The sequence below is a fragment of the Notamacropus eugenii genome, chromosome 4 (assembly GCF_028372415.1).
Source record: "Notamacropus eugenii isolate mMacEug1 chromosome 4, mMacEug1.pri_v2, whole genome shotgun sequence".
Taxonomy (NCBI): domain Eukaryota; kingdom Metazoa; phylum Chordata; class Mammalia; order Diprotodontia; family Macropodidae; genus Notamacropus; species Notamacropus eugenii.
Genome location: NC_092875.1, coordinates 466,557,405 through 466,575,307, shown reverse-complemented (window position 1 = coordinate 466,575,307; position 17,903 = coordinate 466,557,405). Strand labels below are relative to the sequence as shown.

Sequence of the window (17,903 nt, the reverse complement as noted above, 5' to 3'; positions counted from 1 at the left end):
TGTGTATGAGTGCGTATATGTGTGTGTATCATATCCATGCTTCATTGTAGCCTTCTTTAGGTGAGGGGGGGGGGGGGAAGAAGGGTAAAAATAGAGTAAAAAGTACAGAGCAGAGCACACAAGGGAAGCAAAGAAAAGCCAGGCAGCTTTGGAAACAATGTGTAGGATTTATTATAGAGGTTTTCTTGAAATGGAAATCTATGGTTTTATATTGAATCCTCCCTTACGTTCTGCTGTGTGCATGGATGGCAATGTTTTTTTTCTTTCCTTATATTGTATTTAAGTTTAAAATTAATTTTTAAAAAATATAAAAAAGAGACTAAGAGAAATATGAATGAATGAAAAAGAACATATATTAAACACTGCTATATGCCAAGCACCGTGATAAGTGCTGAGGACAAAAATACAAAAGCGAAGGCTGCCCTTACCCTAAAGGAGCTTCTGTTCTGATCAGGGAGAAGTGTGTGTGTGTGTGTGTGTGTGTGTGTGTGTGTGTATGTGTGTGTGTGTGTGCATGTAAGTACACATGTACTTATATATACTTATATATATACATATATGCACTTACATATATATGTATTTATATATACACACACACATATTTAGACACACACATATTAGTGGTGATCAGCAAGGGATTTGTTCTTTGGAAAGTCACCAAGATGATGAGGGGAGCCACAGGAGGGTGAACTGACACAGTTTCTAGGAACCATGAAGGTTAAGTTGATTACAGCTCAAGAACTATAAACGAATGGTGGAACTACAGAGGAGGCCCTACATATGGTGACATATCCTCTGTGGAGGAGAAGTCTAAAGAAAGAAGTGAAGGGAAGTCTGTCTGGAATCTGGGCTAAGGTAAGGTGGGTGACAGAAGCAACCACTGATCAGGCCAACAGGACCTCGAGGGCAGGAGTTTCAAGCAGGAAAGATCTGAATCCTCTAGGGCTTTTTTTTTCCTCTGGACCAGTTAGGACGGCAGTTGGTGAATTCATATCTACAAGCCATTTTCTTTCTCCAGCCTCCCTACTCTTACTTGCCTAGAGCACAGTATGACTACGTATGTAAGGAGGATTTTGTTATCCTTTGCAGAACTTACTTTCTCAGGATCCATGGCCATGGTAAGGTCTAGTTTTGAGGTGTTAGATAATAACTGCCACACTAGCCCTAAGGATTCTAGAAGTAATTCCCAGAATCATAATGACAGTCTTACTGGGGTTGTGCCATGAGATATGGGGTGACATGATGGGATGTTTACTACGCCTGCGCAGAATGACGATATTGCTAAAGTTAACCTGGGAGACTATTTTTGGTAAGATGCTGTCTTTGTCTGTTGACCTATAAAGCAAACGGGAAGTGGTCAGTGAGTGGTGAACCCATAGGGGAATACGACAGTGTAATGCTGTGTGTGCCTCAACTGGCCCTCATTGAGACTTGAAGGGATTTAGGGAAGTGCACAAGCTGTGCTTGTCTCCATTGACCCCCATTGAGATGTAGGGGTAGTTGCCCCCCTCCTTCTCACCCGCTCCTTCAAAGATAATTAGAGAATGCTATAGGAGCTGGCACTCCCATTCTCAGCAACTCCCTTTGAGAAGACTAGATAGAATAAAGTGAGATTATTAACCCCTCCAAAGCTGTCTTCCTGTGCTTCCTGTCTGACTAGATCAAAAGTGAACCTATTAGAGGCTGGAGGCCGAAAACTCCAGCGTCTCCTGTGGTTATCTATGAAACAGACGGTGACATTTAAGAGAAGTTCCTCTTGTCATGGATATAACCAATGAAGCTTCCTTGAGGTATGAAGTTAAGAGAAGAATAAGTCCTTCCAATATGAATTTAGAAGGCTAATCCCATAATCACAGAAGGTGACCCCATAATGGAGTTGAGTAAAGTTCCCTTTGCCCATGGCTCTGCAGATTTGAGTTTTCAATCATCCTTTGAATCCTCATTTTCATTCATCCTACATGGCTCAATTAGAGAACAGATCTTATCATCTCACATACATCCCGTTCATTCCACTCACATGGCTACCACCCTAGTTCAGACCCTCATTCCCTCTTACCAGGACTATTCCCATAGCCTCCTTAGTGGTCTCCCTTCCTCCAGTCTTTCCCTTCTCAAGTCAATCTTCCACGCAGTACTCAAAGTGATTTTACTAAAGCACAGATGTAATCATGACATTTGCCCACTCAATAAGCTCCACTGGCTCCCATCCAACCCTCTCTGCCTGGAATTCACTTCCTTCTCATCCCTGCTTTTTAGAATCACTGAGTTTCTTTCCAATCTCAGTTCGATTACCACCGGCTAAATGAAGCCTTTCCTGTTTCCCATCCACTCCTCCACTCCTAGTGCCTTCTTCTCATCACTGTCTCTATTATCTCCTTTGTATACACATATGTATGTGCATGTTGTCTCCACTAGTTCTACCGTAAACTCTGACTTGTCTTTGTAGCCCCAGTCCACAATGCCTGGCACACAGAAGGGGCTTAATAAATGTCTGTGCTTGATTAAGTGGAAAAATATCTCCATAATCAGAGAAAAGCTTTAACACAGTAATCACAGTTCCATAATCCTCTGTTTTCTTTGGTTTGATTAAACTGAAAACTGCCGAGGGGTTTTTTCCCTTTCTCAACAACAATGCCAATCTGATAGAAGTGCAAAACACAAAAAGGTAGGAATTATCTTCTCAAGTAAAGAGAACAAAATATTCCCTCTGTTCAAAAGGCACACTGCGTCCCTCCACCCCACCAAAAACCAAATGCCTATTTTTAAACACACAATCCAGATCACATCCAGTTAATGCCAACAAATTGCATTATTATTAAAATATGGATGCTTACCAGCTGAGTAACCTTCCCCTGAGAATGTCCTTCTTAATTTCTAGTATAAATCATCATAATTTGGAGAACTGGCAACTCTTCCTTCATAACGTGCTCTTGCCTAGATTGGGGCAGCTAGGTGGTGCAGTGGATAGAGCGCTGGGCCTGGAGTTGGAAAAACTCATCTTTCTGAGTTCAAATCTGACCCTGACATTTCCTAGCTGCGTGATCCTGGGCAAGTCACTAAACCTGTTTGCCTGACTTTCTTCAACTGAAAAATGAACTGGAGAAGGAAAGTCAGCTATGACTAAAAAATGATGGAACAGCAGAATGTATAGATCAAATTAACCACGTAGGCTTGACTATCTGAAAATCCCTGCTGTCCTATATTTAAAGGCAAAATTCTGTAAGGATATGTATGTATATAAATGCCCTCTTACCAAACAGCTCACCACCCATTCTCAAAGTAAGAGAATCAATTTAAAGGTCATACTCTGCTACCCCCCACTCCACTCCAACTGCTAGAGCATTTGGCAAAGGTTACTCTCCATTTACTCTGAGAGTAGTAGTGTTCTTTACATCCCTACTTTTTCTATATACAAGCTGTCTGCCTCCAAATTCCTTGAGGGCAAAGATCATTTTTGCTTTTTCCTTTGTATCTCTGGCACTTAGCATAGTGCCCAGCACATAGCGAAGGCTTAATAAATGCTTTATTGATTGATTAAATTTATCTTTTCAATCCATTGACTGAGGATGCATACATGAAAACTGCTATAGGTAACATAAAATACTCAAGCTGATAGCAAAGTACTAAAAAGATCCCTTAGGTTAGATGCTATAACAGTTTTAAGTTTGGTTCCCTCTAGGTTTGTCCCTCTAATGTAATTATTCACAAACCTCCCCTGTTGTACTTCCCGTTAATAATCAGCCAGCAGGTACTTTTTTCAGACAGTTGGAGTTAAGGGTAAATGTCTAAGCCTGGATTAGTCAGGTCCTCCTGACTACAGGGTTTCTGCTCTATCCACTGTGCCACCTAGCTGCCCCCCTCCCCCAATTAACTTTTCTAAGATGACACACTAAGAACAGTAACTACAAAGCAGTCCCCCTTAAATCTAAGGGGCATGTCCCCACAGAACACACAAGGGCACAGCATCTGTGCTAGGGGGGTTGCTCAGGCAGGCTCCCAAAGTCTGCTGCTCTTTATAATCCAACTCTTGACATCAGAGCTAGCTCTTTTGGAGTCCACACCTAGCTCCCTTTGCTCCCAGAGGTCCAGCTTCTACATTTTTCACGAGCCACTGCCCCTCTGTATCTATACCTGTATCTAAATAGAGTAGGACTTTCTGCTGGAGGAGAGGGGTCTCCTGGGCAGCTCTTGGCTACACTCCTGTGAATCATTAGACTCATCCAGGGCTTGGATATTTAAAGGTTTTCGAAGGCATTTCCAATGTGTATTTGACCAATGAAGTTGTTCCCTTGCATCCTAGGTGTTTGCATTCCAACAGAATTGTTGTATGTTAACACCTTATTGACACATTAACACCTAATTATCTCTATTGTCTACTCATTGGTTACTGTGCTATCAACTTTAGGGAAGACCAAATCCCAGCTTCTTTATGCTTCAGTACGCACATACTAGTTCCCTACTTACTAAATATTACCGGGAAGCAGGGATGCTTCACTTGTGTCTCTGCGTCCCAGGGCATGGCACAGGTGCTTGGTACAGAAGAGGGGCTTAATCAATGCTTATTGATTGATTGGTTGCACACTACTCCCAAAGACTTTTAAATGGTTTAGGTTGGGACATCACACTCAGCCTTTAATGTTACAAAGCAGGTGCTGGTAAAAGAATTCAGTGGGAAGACTACATGCAGTGTATCTAACAGTTCTGAAGTAACAGTTACTCCAGAGGTTTCTCTCTGTCTGTCTCTGTGTGTCTCTCTGTCTTTTCTTTGTCTGTCTATCTGTCTTTCCTCTTCATGTCTCTCTCTCTCCCTCTCTGTCTCTGTCTCTGTCTCTGTCTCTCTCTCTCTCTCTCTCTCTCTCTCTCTCTCTCACACACACACACACACACACACACACACACACAATGGATTATATGACATCGCTATAGCTAGACACAGAATTTTAAAGTTGAAAAGAACATCAGGTTTTACTTGATACACACATTATCTTTTTATGGGTGTAAAGGTCTACCAGTTCCCTACTAACCAGATCTATTTATTGTTAATGTAACAGGCATTAGCTGCCTTGATAGTCACCAGTCTATTGATATGTGGTTCAACCTCTCCCCCTTAAACACTCATAAAGCTTGAAAAGTGTTACAGTTTTCTCTAATTTTGTGTGTGTGTGTGTGCTCCCCAGCTAGCTTGTAGACTCTTTAAAGGCTGAAACCATGCACTATAGTTCTACTTTCCCCCACAATGCCTAGCACAGTCCTTGGCACAATGTAGGTACTTAATAGATACCTGAATTTTTCTTGATTGAAATGGTCTTTTTCATATCCAGACTTCAATCACTTTAACTCCCCCAAACCCTTACCATCTTAAACCAAATACTAATTGTTCCTAGGAAAGGAAGCTCTGAGTACAAAAAAAGCCAATATAATTCTTCCACCCTTCTCTCTCTTTTGTGATGCTGTTTATCCACCAGTTCCAACTTTCTACTTTTCAGAATACAGTCATTGAGAATAATTACAAGGGAAATCATACAGGGCATGTGTCAAAAGAAGAAATATGTACATTAAAAGCAGGAGGTAAGAGAGTGATGGGAAGAGAGGAAAGGCAGATAAGGAGGAAGTCAACTAGGGGGTAAAAACATAAGACTACAAAAAAAGAGACAAAATGAAAAATGGACCAGAGCAAAGGAGAGTCCATAAGAGCTTTATACAGCAGTTTGGAAAAAGAGGGCAAGTATCAGAGGAAGGGCAAGGATGAGTCAGGATGGAAGAGGTGAGAACAGGGTGAAAACAAGTATCAACAAGTGGAAGAGAGGGGAGGATGTTAGTGGGAGAGGCAGAGGAGGTTAGTAATTAACTATGTCTATAAAGGGAGACCATTCCCTCTGCCATTTAACTCACTTGGGATAACCTGCTAAAATGTTAGGAATATAAATCAAAACTTGGAAGCATGGACACATGCCAGTTATTTCGCATTCTGTGGAGCCCCTTCTTTGACACTGTAACACAGACAGCAAAACCAACTGCCAGAACTGGAGTTATAATTATCTTTTAATCAATAGCAGATGCAAATACAAATTAGATCCAAGTTTTTCCCATCCCTTTCTCCCATCCATCCCCATAAAATACTCCTGAGCAATGCCCCTTGGCTGTTCTTTTGTAATGAGGATCTTCCAATGAATCCCAATGGAAATACTTGTTTCCTGCTAAAAATGAAGGTTATTATCTCAAGTTAGTTTAACTCTATTGTATTCTCCTCCTGTCTTATAGAAAAATGACTTAGGAATTATTTGAATGGTCTGTTTTGGTTGAATGCTGCCCTCTGCTGGAAGGCACAGACTTTCCAGACTTCTTACAACGTTCATAATGTGATAGAACTGCATCTGGCTTTAAAAGTAGATGCCCTATATATTTCCTAAGCAAGGAAAATCCTTACCTGCTTCAGTTTCCGTTGCACTGGAGGGTATCGGTAGCCGTTTCTCCGTCCTGACTTCTTTTCTATCAAGAATCTAAAAGTGAAAAATCCAAATCACTGAAACTTCTTTGAGGCTTCAAATATACAAGAGAGTAAAAATTACAGCCGATAGCATAAATGCAGCTAAGCTCTCAGTTCAAATGTAAACTCCTTGTGGTAGGGATGGTTTTATTCTTGTTTTGGTATTCCCAACACCTGGTACACAATAAACTTAAACACTTATTGACGGACTGATTAGTGAGGATAGATCATGTTTACTACATTAGAAATTAATAGTGTTTTTAGTTCAAAGCCCTTCATTCTTATCTATTTTATTCATTAGAGATGTCCTATCAAAGGCTAAATTATTAAAAATGAAAGAAGAATGGGGATAGCTAGGAAGAAGTCGTTGAGTATAATGAAATGACCTTTCTCTTACAGAAAACTATTACGCTACATTAACGAATGCTTAAATCAGCCAAGCAATCAATAAACATTTACTACGTAACCTTTCATGCACCAGGCACCATGCTAAGTGCAAGGAATAAAAAGGAGAGGCAAAAGACAGTCCCTGCCCTGATGGAGCTTATACTACAATGGAGAGACAACATATAAATATACCCAAATAATCTTGTATATAGATAAATGTGAAATAATGAGCAGTGGGAAGGCAACAGAATGAAGAGGGATTGGGAAAAGTTTCCCATAAAAGGTGAGTTCTAGCTAGGACTTAAAGGAATTCAGGGAAGCCAGGGGACAGAGATGAGAAGGGAGAGCATTCCAAGCATGGGGGATGGCCAGAGGAGATGCCCATCGTCAGGAGACAGAGTGTCTTGTTTGTGGAACAGCCAGGCCAGTGTCACTGGACAAAGAGTATGCAATGGGGAGAAAGGTGTAAGAAGACTGCAAAGGTAGGGGGCAGGTTATGAAGGGCTTTGGATGCCAAAAAGAGGATTCTGTATCCACAGTATTGATAATGGTCTTCTAGGAGCAGGTGGCAGGGAGGGGCTCGGAGAGGAGTAGGTGCTTGGTAGACTGCAGGTGTAGAATGAGGCACTCACTGCGAAATGTTTCTTTGTTTTGTTTTACTGTACTTGTCAGTTATAAGGGAGGGTTCTGTTGGGGCAGGGGAGGGGAGAAGGTTGTTAGGAAGTAATAGTGATTTTTTTTCAAGAACATCAATACTTTTTTTTAAAAAAAAAAAAAGAACATAAGGAAGTGGACAAAGATCCAATGGGGTGAATCCCGGGAACAATGAGGATTTTCATTGGATGTCTGCTTTCTCAGCTCTTCCAATGAACTTGAAGCCAGAGGCACCCGCAACTGAAATATGTTGGTTGGAAGGTTCCAGTGGGGGCACTAATTTTAACACCAGAGAAGGTACTCAGGACTCTTGAGTATAATTCAGAGGATGGAAAACAAGCCATAAGACAAGAAGGTGTCAGTGCTTGAAAACAGTACCCAGATTAGACCGATTTGCAAACTAGAGGCCAAGTCTCAACTAAGGGGAAAATCAGCTTTCTCTGTTCTTAAGAAATGCGCTAGGCTCCTGTCCTGAGTGTCCAGTAGAAATTATGCAAATAACATGGGATAGGGATGCACACACACACACACACACACACACACACACATAGAGCGAGAAAGGATAACCAAAAATACGTGTAGCAGCATTTTTCTGGTGGTAAAGCACTGGAAATTGAGGGGATGTCCATTATTTGGAGAACAAGTTATAGAAGTGATTGTGATAGAGCAGTATTGTGCTCTAAGAAATGGTGCACAGGATGCTCTCTGAAAAATCTGGAAAGACTTACATGAACTGATTCAAAGATGAAACAAGTAGAACCAGGGGAACATTGTGCACAGTAACAGTAATATTATAAGATAATCAACTCTGAATGACTTAGTTATTCTCAGCACTACAGTGATCCAAGACAACTCTGAAGGACTTATGATGAGAAATGCTATCCATCCCCAGAGAAAGAACTGATGGTGTCTGAACACAGATCACAGCATGCATTGTTTTAGTTTCTTTTCTTGGAGATTTTTTATCTATGTTTTCTTTTACAACATGACTAATATGGAAATATGTTCTGCATGACTACACATGTATAACCTATATCAAATTGCTTGCCTTCTCAATGAGGGGGGTGCGGAGGAAGAGAATTTGGAACTCGAAACTTTAAAAACAAATGTTAAAAATTGTTTTTCCATGTAATTGAGGAAAAATAAAATACTAAATAATTTTATAAAGAATAATGTATACTACATCTTCAATATTGTAAAAGTGAACAATTCTGAAGACTGAATAAATTGATGAAGAATTTAAAAACCCACCAAATAACATGGGGGAGTAGAAAAAGTCTGAGATGTGGAGTCAAAAGATGAGATTCCAATCATGGCCCTGCTACTTCCCAGTTATGTGGCTTTGGGCTGGTCACCAAACCTCTCTGCTTTCAGTTTCCTCATTTGTCCATTGCAGGGACTGGCCTCTTCCAGTTCAAAAGCATGTTCCTATGAGTCAGACTTTAAAGCCAAACTCAGCTAAAGAATACGGTTATACCTTTATAACCCAAGTTCAATATGTCTATCCCCTCCTTATTTTCTCCCCTAAATGCTTAGCAAAACTTTAAAAAACCCCAATTCTGTTTCAATTATATTGAAGGAAGTAGAGACTAAAAACACCTACTTCAGATAGTAAAGAAAAATCTTCAGATTTCTCTGACAGATCACAGTAAGCTAATGGCAGCAGGTGGGAGACAGAGGTTAAGGAAGATGACCTTTTTGGGGATGGAGGGGACTTTAGGATTCAGATGTGCAGGTCATTACTTGCCCCATAAAGGCATACACACACACACACACACACACACACACACACACACACACACACAGCATCAGGAACATCCAAAGTAGGGACACTAGAAGTTAGAGGAGAGTCTTTAGAGATGACAAGACTATCATCTGACTGTTACCTTAACATAACTTTGGAAACTAAACAGCTAAAACTAAAACCAGACCCTCTGGAAAAATGGCAAGTGAAGGCACATTAGGAGAACAGGCTAGGATAGTGTGCTCTATACCTATGCTGAGATAACATTTCCCCTTGCTTTCTCTCTTTTTTGAGGGGTGGGGAGACAATTGAGGTTAAGTGACTTGCCCAGGGTCACACAGCTAGTAAGCATCTGAAGCTTGGAACTCAGGTGCTCCTGATTCCAGGGCAGGTCCTCTGTCTACTGCACCACCTATCTGCCCCTCCTCTTCCTTCTCTAAACATTATCCCTTTCTTGGGATGAAGCTGAAACAAAAGCTGTTTAACTGTTCTAGATCCAAGAACAACAGATGAGCACTCTGGTCCTCAGTTTCCTGATAAATGAAATGAGAGGTTGGTTCTTACTAAGATCCTTCCCATGCAGGACAAAAGTCTCTGAAATTACAAAATGCTGGATGGCAGGGCTTTGCCCTGGACTGCCTAAAAGCAGATCTTCCTGAATGGAAGGCAAGGAGCTCCCTTCTAATGGAAACAGATTCAAGGAACAGAAAGAGTTGGGCTCTAAAGAAACACAAAATGAAAGCTACATTGGTACTGAGGAGGTAAAACAAGACAAGAAAACAGCCGCATTTCTTATGATTGCCAAGTGAAAATGACTCAGATGTCATCAGGATGGTTTAACTGATCACTATTAACAGAATAAAAGAAAACCACATAGACTCTGTCTGTCCTTGTGCCCATTGTGCCTAGTGACATTTATTTAATAATCTCAGGACAAAGTGCCAAGAAGCAAGAGAAGTTACACAATTCACAATCAAATGAAAATGGAATAGGTTCAGAGAGAATTCTCATATGTGATGTCTTTCCAGTGCCCTAATTTTAATGAGCTAGAATTCTTTGTTCCATCTTATTAGAACAGAGAAAGGGCAAGATTACAAATGTAGGAAAACATCTGTATTACACTCAGCATTGTCATGAAAGGAACACTGGCTATGAAGCCAGGACGTCATAGGAATCCAGGACCTACCATCTATGCGATGTGCGACAGGTCATTAACCTCTCAGAACCTCAGTTTCCTCATCTGTAAAGTGAAAGGGGTTGGACTCAAGGATTCCCAAGGTCCCTTTCAGCTCCAACACTACCCTGTACCTTATATTGTCTCCAGGAGGGGCTTCATTATCCTAACTAGAACCACTAGGAGTGGGCAAAGCTTTAACACAGTATGCTTTCAGGAATCCTAAAAGGTGCTATGCCCTAAGGAAAAATCCTTTCCTTGAGCTGAAGGCTCAGATTCCATTTTCAGAACCTCATCCCTTCATTTTAAGTCTGTGATCTCTGTGGAGATGTTACTTCTACTAGGAGCTAGTATCAGTCATTTATACCTTAGTGTGAATGAGAAATTGGAGCAAGTTTTAATAAAGACAGAAAAGACAATTGTATTCTTGAATATAAGGGAGGGACACATCACCCAGGAGAGAAGAGGATGCAGAAAAGGGGATAGAAGAAAGACTTTAAAGTAATTTTGCTAAAACTAAAACTTCCCTCTAAGTGGCAGAAAAACTCACTTATAGCTCCACTGAGACTCCTCAAGTCAAAAAATAAAGAAATAAATTTAAAATTGGTTGTTTTCTAAGATAAACAGAAAAGTGCTATTTTAAAAGGTAGGGCTTAAAAGAGTTAGGACTTGACAGATAATTTTCATGATTTTAAAAGTCATGACTAATACACACAAGGAAAGTAAAATCCTAATTAGTGTCACATACATTGTCCTTTTATGGGCAGCTAGCTAAATGGCAGTGGAGAGAGCTCTGGGCCTGGAGTCAGGAAGCCCTGAATTCAAATCTAACCTCAGACACTTCCTAGCTGAGTGACCCTGGGCAAGTCACCTAACCCTGTTTGCCTTAGTTTCCTCATCTGTAAAATGAGCTGGAGAAGGACATGGCAAACCACTCCCGTATCTTTGCAAGAAAATGAGAAACAGGGTGACAGAGTCAGACGACTGGAAATGACTGAACAGCAACAAATACTGTTCTTTAAAAAGCACTTTGGCTTTGACTTTTTCAGGACATTGTATAGCCCTTTCCAGTAGCTCTCCTTTTACAATGTCTGCCAGTTCAGGCCCAACCAGTCCTTGTCTTTCTCTTATTTCATGTATAAAATCTGAATCTCTTTTCCTTGTATGCTGGCACGTGCAGGTTTTCAGTTTAAATTCCAGTATTCAATGTATTTTAAATAATGACAATAATAGTTAGCACTACAGTACATATGGTATCTCATTAGGTCTTCACACCTCTCTGTCCTCAGTTTCTTCATTTGTAAAATTAGAGAAATAAAATAAATGATAACAGTTCTTTAAAAAATAATAGCTAGCATGTATATACTACCTTCAGGTTTGCAAAGCACTTTCTAGACATTATTTCATTTGATCTTCCCAACAACTCTGGAAGATTGGTGCTATTATTATCTCCATTTTACATATGGGGAAACTGAGGCAGATAATAGTTAAGTGACTTGTTCAGGGTCACACAGCTAGTTTCTGACTAAAGGAGGATTTGAACTCGTCTTTCTGACTCTAAGTTCAGTGTTCTTACACACTGCACTGCCAAGCTGCCTATTTTTAATTTAGCCATTAAGCTTTTTAGAACTTTGTATTTCACAGACATATAAAAAACCTGTCAACAATAAAGGGGAAAATAATAAAACCTCAAAAGGCAGATACAATAAAAGACCTGAAGAGTCCCAATACTGGGCCCTATTATCAAAGGCCCATGTAGTTCTCTAATTTTCACCTTCTGGTGCCCTGACTTGAATAAGAGCCATGCCACTACATCGAAACTTCTTAAAGCTCTCTGAGATATAAATTCTATATTCAAACACTCAGGTAAGACACTTTTTACCTTTCATCAAAGAGTTATCTTAAGCAGTCATATGACTACCAATCATAACAGGAATTATAATTTTTGCCATGTTGCTTTTAAGTAGTATCTAAGGATATACCACAACATTGTAGGATATGAATATACATATATATAACACATGTAGACATGTATGTATGTATATGTGTGTGTGTATCATTCTAATAATGACGTAGAAAAAGATTATGTGAACAGGTAAGAATATTCCTTTAGAACTCATGAAAAAGTTGGCCAAAAGAATAAAAATTGTATCATTTATCATGTAAAATAAATCAATGGTGGTTTAGATCCATTATAATGTGGAGATATATTATAATCACAGTGGTTCTAGATCTTCGTTCCTATGGTCCTCGTATATTCAATTCAGGATAACATCTCTTTCTTTTCTTTTAAGTATTAAGTTCCAGGATTTAAACAATTTATTTCATGTTTGTTTGTTTTTTGGTCCTAGTAAACTCTACAACACTCACAATGAGTGAATTATTAGGAAACCTAGTTTAAGGGACAGGCAGAGCAGTGTAACATAAAAAGTACTGACTTTGGTCCTTGGCTCTGACATCTCTTACCTCTGGGAACACGAAGTCTCAACCTCCATGAGTCTCAAAGGAGCATTTTGGGAAAGTGTTTTCTAAACCTTAAAGTATTCTACAAAGTTCTGTTGTTGCGCTCTCACAGAATTTCAGGTACGTAAATCATCAACATTCTACTAAACAATGTATGAGAAATCACAAGTACGTGATAAATTGCAGTATTTATAATAAAACAGCATGATTTTTCTTCAGAACAGTAAATATGTGGTAACCATTGACATGGAAATCTCTTAAGGAGATTTTTGTGCATGTGCTTTTTATTTTAAATAAATGTTCCCATAATATGCTGTTCCTTTTTTCCAACCTCTATTCTGAAGGACCTTGTGGTGACTGAAAATGGGTTAGCTTTGCTTGGTGAGTCAGGTCCTGTCATTCCAAAACAACCACTCAGGGAAGAAACCCAAGGATGGCAGAGAACCATCGAAATCTCTTTGAAAACTAAACATTCTCAATTAAGGACACAAGGCAAATAGGTAGAGGTTCACTATTTGAAACTTGCTACATCCCATACAAGGTAAGGTTAGGTATTGATTTAGCAATTTAAAAAAAAAACTGTGTGTGGAATAAGGTAATAACATGTCTTTTTTTATATAAACAATCAACTGTCTCACAAATCAAACGTAACTACATGTTATATCCATAAATAATAAGGTGAAACTGGACCTAAACTATAATCTCAATGTTGTACCCTGATTTTTAACTGTAAATCCCATTGTGGTCACTGATTTCCTTAATGGGATTCCTACAAATTAATGGAAATATGAAAGGCCCAAACTGGGGTATCCATGCAAATCTCTGGACCTTGCAGTCTGCACATTATCAAAATCAGATTTGTGGTTACAAACTGAATGGAAAGTATATGTGTGTGTGTGTACATATACATGTGTGTGCATGTGTACACACACATATATATCTATGCATGTATGTATATACTTGCCCCCATGTAGTCTTTCAAATTCTGTGAGAAAGCTAAACAAAGACTAAAGTATTTTTTATAATCAAGGCAACAAGCATTTATTAAGCACCTACTATGTACCAAGCACCGTAAAACAAAATTCAAAACTTTCATTTGATTTGACACGATAAAAAATACCACTATGAAAAAGGGCTGGTTGCATAAATGACCGATTCTTGTTTGAACAGTCTTTAGGATCATAGATTTAGTGGTAAAAAGAAACTAAGAGACCATTTAATTCTGACTCCTTACTTTACAGATGAATAAGAAGGAATTCAGAGAAGTTAAGTAACTTGCCTAAGGTCACACAGAAACTCAGTAGCACAGCCATGAATTGAACCAAGGTCCTCTAACTATAAATCAAACATTCTTTCCATTATCTTATGATAAATATATTTACATATACTATAATTTTCATTATCCACCCCTAAGCCATGAGTCACCAGAAAATTAGGAGTCTTTGTGTGTGTGTGTATACATATATTGTTTGTATGTATATATAGACACACATGTGCATGTATTCATACACACAGATACATACACATACAAACCATGTTTTAGGTGGTAAAGGCAGAAGTAGCATACAGACAATAAGTTAATGGGAAATAAAAATCAAACATAAAAATTATAGAATTTTTTTTTCTTTTTTAAAGAAGAATGACTCATGAACTAGTAAGGGAAACAATAAAAAAGTATTATGGTAAACTACTATTTTTCTACAGCTAAAACAACAATTCTTGTCTATTGAGTTAACATAATTCCCACTTAGCTATCCCTCCCAGGTTCACTTGAAGCACCCACTCTGCCCCACCCCCAGCCCCTAGGGTTACATTTTGCAAAAACCCGGAATTGATGCACATTTCTTCATACACTATGCTACTGTTTACTAGAATAATCTGGCACTAACCTTGTGCAGGAGGGCTCTATCCAAAAAGTATTTCCTGAAGAGCTTAATGTCGGTCTCCAGTAAGTGTTCTGCAGTGTGATTCAATGTCAGGGTCAGTGTTCCTGATGAATGAACAAATCGTAAGAGGGCATGTTCATTGATCTGAGCTCTGGAGAAGTCCGTCGAAAGACTGCCCTGAAAACTGAAACAGCACAAATCAAGACCCATAGACAGCATTATAGGAAAGAGAGAGAGAAAGTACCAAGAGCCCTATGTTCCCATTAGTCCTCAGATTTTCTAAATAATTCAAGGAAAAAATTATCCTTTTGGAAGAGATCTAGGATCAGCACGATCATGTCAGTATAATAAAGCTAGTAAAGATGGCTTTCTCCTTTCTCCTGGGTGGAGTAGGAGTAGAGAGAATGCATTTTGAAGACCTCTAGGTAAAAACCTCCCTACAACAGCTTTTAAAGAGCAGAGCTTTACCTCTGTGCTTAGTGCCTCATTCTCCTTTTTAATGTGAAATGGAAACCTCTCACTTTATCGTGGCCTTGTACAGCAGAATGAGCAAGCTGGAGGCTAACAGGTTTATTAAGCGGATTACAGTGGAAAACAGACACTGCCTCAAGGGAGCCTTGCACTGTTTAGATGTTACAAACAAGTCAGACATTCAGAACACACTGGACCATAGTTAGAAATCACTTTTCTAATGCAAATTGAAGTTATGCATAAATGTGGACAAAAATGGTATTCTTCTATAGTCATAAACAGAGAACATTCCTAACCCAAAGTATAACTGAATTCTTGCATATAATGTATATTTTTGGATTCAGTTTTGATGAAGAACAAATACACATTTAATAGCCAAATAGTCTCCACGATCAGCAGTGCAACACTGCAGAGTGGCCCTGTCAGCAAGTACACACTAAGGTGATCAGTTCAACACTGAATTATTAAACATATGCACATCGGGCATGCTGAACCACAGCCTGGAATGCCACATTGAGACAGCCCACCACAGGCAGAAGTGCCACACTCAGATAGCCCACCAGTATTTTCCTGAGTCCAGAGGACTTCTCATCTTTAAGTAAATCATGCCAATGTGTTGGGCACTTGAATCTTTGACATTGAGTGGGGAAAGGGAAGGGTGACAGTAACGATGAAAAGAAAAATTGTCATTTTTCCTCCATTCTCCTGTAACTTCATTTTGCTAATCAGTGTTTCTTTATTTAACAAAAAATTAATTTTCTGAGAATTCTTATGTGGAGAAGTAAGATAAGCATTTGTTTTAACATAAAGAGTTGGTCTAATGCAATAATTCATCAGTTAAGAGCTGGAAAGAGATCTTAAAGTTTACCCAGGTCAACTCCTTCATTTGACGGATGATGAGGGTAAGGCCCAGGATGAGCAAATGATTTGTCCATAGCCACAGGGCAATAAGTAAAAGAGCCTGGATTTGAACTCAGGTCCTTTGATGCCAAACTATGCCATACTAAATACATCATGAGTCAGATGTTGAGTTGGACTATTGATCCGTTGTCCTTGTTCAGTCATTTCAGATTCTTTGTGACCCCATTTGGGGTTTTCTTGGCAAAGAAATTGGAGTGGTTTGCCATTTCCTTCTCTAGCTCACTTTACTGATAAGGAACTGAGGAAAAGCTTAAGTGACTTTCCTGGGATCACAAGCCAATGTCTGAGGCTGCTTTTGAATTCAGGTCTTCCTGACTTCAGACCCCGAATGCTATCCACTGAGCCACCTAGCTGGTCTAAATCACATTTAGTGTGGTCTAAGCCATATTTCAAAAAAGTAATATAGAAATCTGACCATTTAATCAATCAACGTGACCCAAGGAGAATACCTTTATCTCTATGCCCAATCCTGATGTATTTATGACTACTTTTAAAAGGTTTCTTTTTTTTCCTTTGTTTTGTTTTGTTAGAGACATATAGCTTCATAGGACCCATGACTATGGAATAAGGAACTCCATCCACCAATGCTGATCAGCAATTTGTCGCTAAAAATCTTAAAAAGGTACTTGAGGTACTAAGAGGATTAATAAGGAGCCCATGGTCAAATGAAAAAAATGTGTCAGAGGCAGGATATGAATCTGGGTCTTCAAGATAAACCTTCTCCATAGTCTATCATGATACTACCGTTACATATAGTAAAGGTTAAATAAATGTTTGTTGAATTGAAATTGAATTCATGCATCTATTAAAACTGCAAAATCCCCAAATCATGATATCAATCACCAAGCATTTATTAAGCACCTACTGTGTGACCAGCACTTTGCTACACTCTGGAGATACAAAGACAAAAGCAAAATAGTCCCTGCCTATAAGAGACACAATGTTCATAAATAGGTACAGAGAAAACAAATACAGGGTAACCTGGAGGGGGTTGGGCAGAAGGTGTAAGGATGGCAGGGGGACCAGCATAGAGAAGGTAACGTGAGCCTTCACGTGGAAGGAAATCATTGGTTTCAAGAGGCAGAAGGAAGGAGGGCCACAAAGGTTTGCCAGAGTGAGATCATAAGAGTCAGTTGTTATATTTCCAGTATGAGCATCTACCCCTTGGAAATAAGCAAATGCTACAAATCAAGGAAATGCTTAATTTATCGTCTTCTTGGTTGTCTGGACTTCGGAAAGTGATGGAGAAAATGTAGATTAATCTTTAAAACGTGTCATTAATCTTTAAAATGTGCATTTTTCCCCCTTGGAGAGAGGGCTTTTAAACATTTTAAACACTTACCAGCACACTGTTGGGAGAGAGTGCATTCCAGGCATAGGAAACAGACAAAGCAAAGGCAGAGATGGGAGGTGGGACATGCGCAGAATAAGAAAAGGCCAGTTTAACTGGATCAGAGAGTGCGCAAAGGGGAGTAGGAATAACCAGTTGGGAAAGGTAGGTTCACAGATTTAGAGATGATAACAATAGTAATGACATAATTGTTGTAAAATAATGTCATATATTACATAATACTCAATATACAATATATTAATAATACATAGATTATAATAAAATTATAATTATATAATAGAATTTATATAGCACTTATGCTGCAGGCATTTTGATGAGGGCTTTGCAATTATTATTTCATTTTATCTTTACAACAACTTAGGGAC

General features: G+C 39.1%; 1 protein-coding gene across 8 annotated transcripts in view; it reads right to left on the bottom strand.

Moving 5' to 3' along the window:
• ARHGEF28 (Rho guanine nucleotide exchange factor 28) overlaps window positions 1–17,903 on the bottom strand; it is a 361,347-nt gene that overhangs the window by 177,103 nt on the left and 166,341 nt on the right. For 7 of the 8 annotated variants that reach the window (XM_072606341.1, XM_072606340.1, XM_072606343.1 and 4 more), the window contains 2 exons: window positions 14,799–14,979; window positions 6,428–6,500 (listed from right to left, as the gene is read on the bottom strand). In XM_072606341.1, coding sequence (XP_072462442.1) covers window positions 6,428–6,500; window positions 14,799–14,979 — 254 coding nt within the window. Of the gene's footprint in view, window positions 1–1,096; window positions 1,510–6,427; window positions 6,501–14,798; window positions 14,980–17,903 lie in introns of those variants that run through there. The other variant, XM_072606346.1, reaches the window with a different exon arrangement.